At 47.4% G+C, this 9,309-nt stretch overlaps 1 protein-coding gene across 1 annotated transcript in view; it reads right to left on the bottom strand.

Annotated features, from left to right (window-relative positions):
- Nucleotides 1-7,137, bottom strand: part of ATP6V0A2 (ATPase H+ transporting V0 subunit a2) — a 43,846-nt gene extending 36,709 nt beyond the window's left edge. Inside the window, 2 exon segments of the mRNA XM_049619501.1 lie at nt 1,507-1,585; nt 6,795-7,137. Of these exon segments, the coding sequence (XP_049475458.1) occupies nt 1,507-1,585; nt 6,795-6,911 (196 nt within the window). The 5' untranslated portion in view covers nt 6,912-7,137.
- Between the last annotated feature and the right edge of the window lie 2,172 nt (nt 7,138-9,309).

Raw genomic sequence — 9,309 nt, 5'->3', positions numbered from 1 at the left:
CTCTCTCTCTCTCTCTCTCTCTCTCTCTCTCTCTCTCTCTCTCATTCTCTCTCACTCTGCTCCTCCCCCTCCCTCTCCCTCAAATAAAAAAAAATAAAATAAATTTCAAAAAGATAAAGATCCACAATAAATATTAGCTATTAGGAATCATTCCAGGGGCACCTGGGTGGCTCAGTTGGTTAAGCATCCAACTTCAGCTCAGATCATGATCTCACAGTTTGTGAGACGGAGCCCTGTGTTCAGCTCTGTGATAACAGCAGGGAGCCTGCTTGGGATTCTCTCTCCCTCTCTAAATAAATAAATATATATATATATATATATATATATATATATATATATATATAAAATTTTTTTAAAAAGTTATTTCGAAAGTCATATTCTGTCCCTTCCTTGGCTCACTCATCCCCATGTTTTTCTGTTCATCCTTCTTTTTTTTTTTCTTAATGTTTATTTATTTTTGAGTGAGAGAAAGAGTGTAAGCAGGGGAGGGGCAGAGAGAGGGAGACCCAGAATCCGAAGCAGGCTGCAGGCTCTGAGCCGTCAGCGCAGCAGGACTCGAACTCACTAACTCTTAGATCATGAACTGAGCCCACGTCAGACGCTTAACTGACTCAGCCCCCCAGGCACCCCTCTTTCATCCTCCTAAAAAAAAAAAGTTTTGTACTTCAGTAGGTGGTATGCAATCATCCTCTCCCTCCCCCCATTTCGGTCAGAACTTCACAGTGGAATTGATAGTGATGACTATCTTAGGCTAAGACGGTAAAGATCTTACAGATAAAGCAAGTAGCCTTGAGCTACTGAGCTGTGAAGCTTAACCATCAAGGGAACACTGATCTAACACCGTGGCAAACAAAGCCAATCTGTCATTTCATGCCTCCCTTGATCTTCGGCATAATTTTAAGTAACATGTATACAATGTCTTCAACTATGATAAACTACAAGGGATTGGCTACATAAATTATTAACACATTAATCTCATGAAATACTAGGCAGCCATTAAAAATGATGCCGCGTCTAGGGTGCCTGGGTGGCTCAGTTAAGTGACCTACTGTTGGTTTCGGCTCAGGTCACGGTCCCTCTCCACTGCTGATACAGAGCCTGCTTGGGATTCTCTCTCTTCCTCTCTCTCTCTGCCCCTCCCACGTCTCTCTCTCTCTCCTCTCTCTCTCTCTCTCTCTCTCTCTCTCTCTCTCTCAAAATAAATAAATAAACTTAAAAAAAAAAAGGATGATGAGGGGTCCATCTGTTTATTGATACGAAAAGATGTTACAGGACTTCCTGAGAAACAGAGCTGACAACAAAATAGCCTGATAGTTATATATGTGAATCCTTACTTTTACAGGTAAAGAGTAAAAAGTACAGGATGGTGAATTCTTTTTTCCTTTTTGCTGGCCTATATTTTCTAATTTTTCTAAAGTGAACAAGGCTTGCTTATATACAAATAATTAAGTTAGTAAAATAAACTTAACCCCCCAAAATAACAAAATAAAATAAAATAAAACTTACCTAATATTCGTTCTAGTTCTTCACACCTCTTCACCTCACCAACAAATTTTCTTTGGAAGGAACTTACATTCTGGTTGAGCTGAGAAAAGGATGAAAAATTTGCTCTGAAATTTCTAACATGTACAGGTAAATGTGATTTTAAGAATAAAATATGATGGGCAAGGCTTTAGGGAAAAGTACATCCTCACACACTAACTGGATGGGAGTGGGAACCAACACAGCTTTTCTGGAAAGCGGCTTGGCAACTGTTACCAAAAAAAGCCTGAAAAATACCCTTTGGCCCAGAAACATCCCATGAAGAAAATTAACCTAAGCAAAAACCTATGGATACCTACAAAAACTTACCAAGAAGAACGTCAACCTCAGGGATAGAAGAAAGAATTATTAACAATACAAAATTGGTCAAAGAGCTTATGGTCCACACGCAGACCATAGCACACTGCTCGGCGATCAAGGGGAACACCCCACTGACGCACCAAACACCGCGATGACTCTCAGAAACAATGCGAGTGTGTCTTTCAAGAAGACACTAAAGGCCACATACGGCGCGTAAAATGTCCCGGCGAAAAGGCCAATCTAGAGGCGGAAAGTAGATCAGTGACTGCCTGGGGCTGGAGGCAGGTCTGGGGATTAACTGTATGTAAGCACAAGCGACCTTGCTGGGGGATATAATGTTCTACTAACGCTGGATCGTGGTGATGGACGCCTAAGTCAATTTCCTAAAAAAACAATGAAATGTACACTTGAAATGGGTGAATTCTATGATACAGATCAATAAAGGGGTATAAAAATTATGGTTCGTATAACTGATTATTATGCCCTTATTAAAACTTAAGTTTTAGGGGGGCCCGGGTGGCTCAGTCGGTTAAGCGTCCGACGTCGGCTCAGGTCACGATCTCACAGTTCGTGAGTTCGAGCCCCGCGCCGGGCTCTGTGCTGACAGCTCAGAGCCTAGAGCCTGCTTCAGATTCTGTGTCTCCCTCTCTCTCTGCTCCTCCCCCACTCACACTCTGTCTCTTTCTCTCAAAAATAAACATTTAAAAAATAGAAATTATTACATAAAAATTTAAGTATAATAATGATATTGTGGTTATGATTTGTTTTATTCTTTTTACCATTTATTTTTGAGACAGAAAGAGACAGACTGTGAGTGGGGGAGGGGCAGAGAGAGAGGGAGACACAGAATCCAAAGCAGGTTCCAAGCTCAGATCTGTCAGCACTGAGCCCAATATGGGGCTGGAACTCACAATCTGTGAGAGCATGACCTAAGCCAAAGTCAGACGCTCAACCAAATGAGCCACCCAGGAGTCCCTGTAGTTATGATTTTTAACTGTCCTTACTTTTTAGAGATAATTATGGAGATATTTATGAAAGAAATTATACACACGAGATTTGCTTCAGAATAATCTGGTCTGAGAGGGGAGGGACAGATTTTGTCCGGAGGTGGAAGGCTGCAATGAGGGGCCATGAGTTTATGTTACGGGTCCACAGGAACTCACTGTTCCCAAACACTCTTCCCTCTACTTAACTTCTAATACAAAGCTTAAAACAATAAAATACACACACAGGTATATATACATACACACACACACACACATATATATATATAAATATATATATATATGAGGATGTCAGTTCTGATTTGTGTCTAGAAAAAATTAAAGATATGTTCAGTGTGGTTCCAATTATATGAAAATACGTATATACGTACACTTTAAAACATTATTAGAAAAATAACGTTAAACCAATATTAACGAAAATGTTGGAGTGTTTATTTCTAGATAATAGGATCATAGAGGTTAGTATCTTATTCTTAGGTTTTCTAAATTTCCCACAACGGACATTTATTATTTTATAACAAAAAAAGGTTACAGTGATCACTCACGTTGGAAGGCATTTAAGGCAAGAATTTTATCTTTCCTGCACCCCATCACTTATGTTGGGCACTCTCAGAAACCACAATTAGACAAGAGCTTGCCATGAAACTGCCCAAACTGGGAAGAGTCGACCCCAAAGGCTCAGTTCTCGTTCAGTTTTTCTAATTTTTTTAAAAGGATTAACCAGAAGTAAGATAAAAACTCCCATTTCACTTCTGCTTGTCACATTCACATTCATTTCTGGGATCACACTAATCTCAAGTAACCGCTTTCAAGTTCGTCGTGACTCAGGCACAATCCGCAGAGCCCAGAATGAAAAGGAAGCGATGCATCCCAAGCGGTCTACAAACGACGGCACTGCCCCATTTCAGGGCTTTTTTCCTTCAACATCAAACACTGGCGAACTCCACGTGGACATGGTGGTTCCGCAGACAGTAGACTCTTTATGAGGAGGCCAATTTCTGCGGCAACAATACAAACGTATTTGGGTGTGACACACACCACCCCCACCGTCTCACAGATGTCACCTGGCTTTTTCTGCCACGCGGTTTCTTTTACAGAATCTCGTTTCTGTTTTCTTTTTAGGGAGGCAATGTCACCCTACGTCTAGGCCAGTGACAGGAAGCACAGTAGTGCCCCTTGTCCACAGTTGAGCCTTTCCAGGGTCTCAGATGCCCGAGGTCAACCCTGGTGGCGAAGCAGACAATCCTCCTTCTGGCACTTCCCCAGGTCAATAGCAGCGCCACATTACGGCCCAGTGCCTACATCATTCGCCTCGCTTCCTCTTGTCACGTGGACGTTTTATCGTCTCACATCATCGGAAGAAGAGGGGTGAGTACAGGACAAGAAGATAAACTGACAAGAGATGTAACTCACATATATCCTCGCAAACACATTCACATAATTGTTCTTACGGTACATTTTATAATCGTTCTATTGCTGTCAATCTCTGACAGTGCCTGAGCTATGAATTGCAGTGGGCCATAGTACGTATGCACAGGAAGAGACACAATATGGACAACGTTCAGTACGATCCGCGGTTCCGCGGTTTCGGATAGCAACCCACCTACTGGGGGTCTCGGGACGCATCTCCACAGATCGGGGGGAACTAGAGTGTATTTTAATGTAGACTCATTTCAAGACTAACCTTCAACCTATAATTTTTTTTAATTATTTACTTATTTATTTTAAATGTTTATTTTTGAGAGAGAGCAAGCAGGGTAGGGGGCAGAGAGAGGGGACAGAGGATCCAAAGCAGGCTCCGCGCTGATGGCGCAGAGCCCGATGTGGGGCTCGAACTCATTAACCGTGAGATCGTGACCTGAGCCGAAGTCAGAAGCTCAACGGACTGAGCCACCCAGGCTCCCCGAGGCTAACAACCTTCAACCCAGAAAAACCAGCAGAGGCTACCCGGTGCAGGTTTCCCTGATACCCACACTAGCCATCTTCCTACTCCAGCAGCTCAAGGACTACTGGGGAAAATTGTTCTTAGACTGCAGACTGTCAGAAGAGGGAGATGCACTTGCCCTTCACTGAGACCCCCGGGCTAGGGGAATAACCTTCTTTTCCAAGTCTTCTCATGGGCTGTCACTACGGCAACCTGCGCCTGCCTCCTTGCCCTCAGGAGTACTGAAAGGGGAAAATCATAGAGCCTATGCAAGCCAGAAAAGACTGATGTTAGTTATCCCAGCCAGTGAAGGCAAAGTCAGTGAGGAATTCCGGAAAGGGGCAAGAGACGTGTCAGATGTTACGGAGCTTTTACTTTAGGCACCCATGCTGTTTGACAGTCAACCCAAACACACACAGCTGAGCTCTTCATATGCACTTTTTTTTCCCTCTGATTTTCACATAAGGATCCCAACATACCCTACTACCTAATGTAATGGCGCTCAGTGAAACCTGAGTCTTTGTAATTAGGGCCTGTGTTCAAACCTCTAAGATTTAAGCTTGATAATATCAGTCTCTCTCAACTTGAGTACTAACAGGAAGGAACAAGTCTACCAGTTATACAGAAGGGAGCCAGTTCCGCTCCTGTCTCCTGAATCCTTCCGGTGCTACTCACAGCTGATCACAGCCCCTACCAGGTAAGTGGGCACCATGAACTGAAGCCCAAGTGGCTCCAGGAAACAGGAAGAGATCTGGGCCTTCCCTGCAGCCTCGGCTGTCGTTCAAGACTTTCTTCCTGACCTTGCAATTCCTCTGGAGCCGACCCAAGGGTCACTGATATCAGATCTCGGGTAGGGGTGTTCCCTTTTGAAATGAAGGGCCCCTCAGAGAGATGAAGGGAAACAACCAGAAGACGAAAGTTGTGGCCCTGGGAAATGAAATGTTCCCCTGAAAGGACTTCCAGTTCAATCGCTAAGTGGTAGATCCTGGTTAATACTCCCCTTCCACGCCTTGTTCTTTTCACAATCCCTGTGCACAGAGTGTGTTTATCTGTCTCCTCCGAGGCTATGCACAACAAGAACACAAGGACCTCGGCCACCTTGCTCACCACTGAGTTGCTAGCACGAAAAACACTATCTGGAACAGAGCAAACGCTCAATAAAGGCCTGTTCCTTCATTCAACAAATGCCTATTAATGCCCACAAATGGCAGGGGCTGTGCTAAGTCCTGGGGAATCAGGAGTGAACAAGTCAGAAGAGGCCCCTGGCCCTGGGGGCTGACAATCCACGGTGTAAACAAATAATAAACAAGTAAACGGACATAAACAAGTGTCTATCCCTACCTGCTGGGAAGACAACTCCCCCTCCTTATTAGGCAGCCCTATGCACATCATACACCAGTGAACAAAACCGACAGAAACCCCCTCCCCTCCACGTGCTCACACCAAGCTCGTTCCCAATCCGGGGTCTGGGGTCCTTCGGTTCCCTCCGTCTGGGACCCTGTTCCCCCAGATCTTCCAGGACCAGCTCTTTCCCATTCAGGCTTCATCCTGGCTTAAACGTCACCTCCTCAAAGAGGCCTTCCTTGACCACCCGACTGTAGTTACCTTCACAGCAAACGTTTTGTTCACGTATTTGCTTAATATTTGTCCCCGCCACCCCCGTAAGTTCCAGAAGGACTCCAAAAGGCCTCACAGATGTTGCCCTCCCGTCTAGCGCTGTGCCTGGCACGGAGTCGGCGCTCCGGAGCATCTGATGGCACTACCCGAAGTGGATGAAGCCTACACAGAGCGTTCCTAACCAACCCGGCCAAAGCCGCCGCGGACCAGACGCCCGGACCCTGGGATCGGGCTCCGCTCTGCGGAAGCTCGGGCCGGTCAGCCGGGCCCCAGCTTCCCCGCCCGCGAAACGGAGATAGCGACGCGCCCCTGCCCAGGAGCCCGCGGAAGGGAGGCCTGAGCGAAAGAAAGGCGGGATGCGGGGCCGGGCGGGCAGGTGCGGCCCGCGTCTCCCGGGCGACACTCACGTCTCGGAACTGGACCAGGCCCTTCTCGCCCAGGGCGCTGAGGCACTCGTAGGCCGTGCCGGACTGCAGGAAGAGCTGCGCCAGGCACATGGTCTCGCTCCGGAACAGGGACCCCATGGCTGGCCAGCCCGCGCCCCGGCGGGGCCCGACGGGCGGCGGCGGCTCCGGGCCGCTCGGGTCCGCGCGGTCAGCCGGGGCGACCGGGGCCTCGGGTTCCTCCTGCGGCCTGGCCGCCGCCGCGCACCATGGGGCTCCGAGCTGCAGCTGCCGCCCCCGGTCCTGCCACCGCGGCCCCGCTCCAGCCGCCGCCGCCACAGCGCGCGCGAGGCCCCGCCCCCCGGCTACAGCCGGTTCCGGTTCCGCCCTCCCGCGTGCGCCCGCCCCCCGCCGGCCGACCAATGGACGCCCGGAGTTACGGCCGCCGGCGACCGCGGCTGGGCCAACCCGCACAAATCCTGCGGCCGACGGACGCCCGCGGAGGCTCCCGGCAGAAAACGGCCCTTCGCTCAGCTCTTTAGAGCTTTTGAAAATGAGTTTCATTGAGTTTGTGCCGTAAAGCTCACCCATTTGAAGCATCCAATTCTGTGATTTTTAGTAAGGTTACAGAGTGGTTGTGCAGCCGTCATCACGATCCACTTTTAGAACATTTCCATCAGCCCGAAAAGGATTCCACCTGCTCCGCGCAGTTTCCACTCCTTCCCTCCCCAGCTCCCGGCAATCGCGAAAGCCTAGTCTCAGATCTGCCCTCTCCGGACATTTCATACCTGCGGAACTACGCCGCATCGTGGGTTCGCGGCTGGCTCCTGCCGCGGGGCCGTTCTCTCGGGTCCCGCCCCCCGTGCAGATCAGAAAGCCGGGTCGGACGCCGGCACTGTCGCCTCCCCACCCCCGCACCGGCTCTGCGGATCCTCCCCACGGCAGCTACAGTGATCTCTGACACAGGACGAAAATCTGGTGCGGCCCAGTTTAAATTCTCTGGCTTTTGCCACTGCTTTCCAAATAAAATCCAAATTTCTTAGCATGGCCGGCAGGATCCCACAGGATCTGACCCCTCTATTCCCTCAAGCGCTCATCTCCATCGCCTAGCCCTGGTCTCCCTTTGCTCCGCCGCCCCTGCCTTCCGCTATCATCCCGGGTAGGTGCGCTTGAACTTGCTGCTTCCTCCCTCTTCCTAGAACATCCCTCTCCTACACCCTCTCAAAGCTGGCTCCTCCGGGTCTAAGCTCAAATGTTCCAGCTTCTGAGGCTGCCCCCGACGCCTAGTTAAGGTAATCTCCCACCCCACTCCACCCCATCCTGTTTTATTTTCTTCATCACACCTACCACTGTCCGCAATTGTCTTGTCTGTATTTACTGCCAGTTTTCCCCCACTAGAATGGGAGCTCCACCAGACAAGGGACATTGCCTTGGTATCTCCAGCGCCCAGCATGTAGTAGCCACTCAGTAAGTATTTCTCAACTGCATACGTGAATGTATAAACGTAAAAGTTAAAAACACATAGTAGGTCCCTCAGATGCCATTTTTCTGCCAAAGTGTGCTTTTCCCCTCTTAACTACAAAAGTCACCCTAACAAAGCCCACAAAATCAGGCTCGAGTATCTGTCATTTGGAAATTTGTCATTAATTTTCCAGAGCTAGTTCACTAACTGCCGGAGAAAGACTTTCTGAATCACTACAATTAATTGATCAGTGGGCATTTCCTTTTATTTGACAAAAGACAATTTTTTTTACACCTTCTATAGGATGTAATCACTTCAACCACAGAGACCCAAATCAAAGAAAAAGAGCAGCAGAAGGGAATCCAGTATTGCTCAATGAAATATAAATAGTGAGTGGTGTTGGGGGAGAAACTTTTTTATGTCATTAGTTACATGTTTAATATGAATTAGTAAAAAATAGAACTAGATTCACAGGTTTATATTGGAAAATGCAACAACACATTCGACGTGTCTGGGAAGTCAGGAGGCACGAGGAATTCGATCAGCGTGTGAAAGGGAAGACAATCACTTTTCAAAATTAGGTTTACAGACAGTATACAAAGCCCATACGAAACATGACTACATTTCTCTGGCCCACAAAGAAAACTCCTGAGATTTGCTGTGTGGCCACGATAGGGCTGTGATTGAAGACATCCATTTCCCCCAGTGACCCCTGCATCATGCCATTTGTCCCCCTGGAAGGAGCCACAGGAGGAATTTCTGTCAAGGCTCAACTAGGAAAAACTGTCCTTCATTGAAAACCAGCTTATTTTAAATCCATGCACCTATGATTCCTGTAGCTAATCATACTTGGTTTTTTGTAAACTAAAGGCTAAATAAGAAGGGGTCTACCTTAGCTATAGGCAAGGTCTTTGGTGTGTATTTTCACAGGTTTACCTTTACTCCTGATTTTGTTTTACTCTCCTCTCGATATTACTTTTCTTCCCTCAGCCCCTCCCTCATCAATTTATTTTGTGTCTTTACACAAAATAATAGATTTTATAATATATACATTTTAAGGCTTTATGGATTTTTAAT

Source organism: Panthera uncia, assembly GCF_023721935.1.
Source record: "Panthera uncia isolate 11264 chromosome D3 unlocalized genomic scaffold, Puncia_PCG_1.0 HiC_scaffold_8, whole genome shotgun sequence".
Lineage (NCBI taxonomy): Eukaryota > Metazoa > Chordata > Mammalia > Carnivora > Felidae > Panthera > Panthera uncia.
The sequence above is the reverse complement of the archived record's forward strand: the minus strand, read 5'-3'. Positions and strand labels throughout refer to the sequence as shown.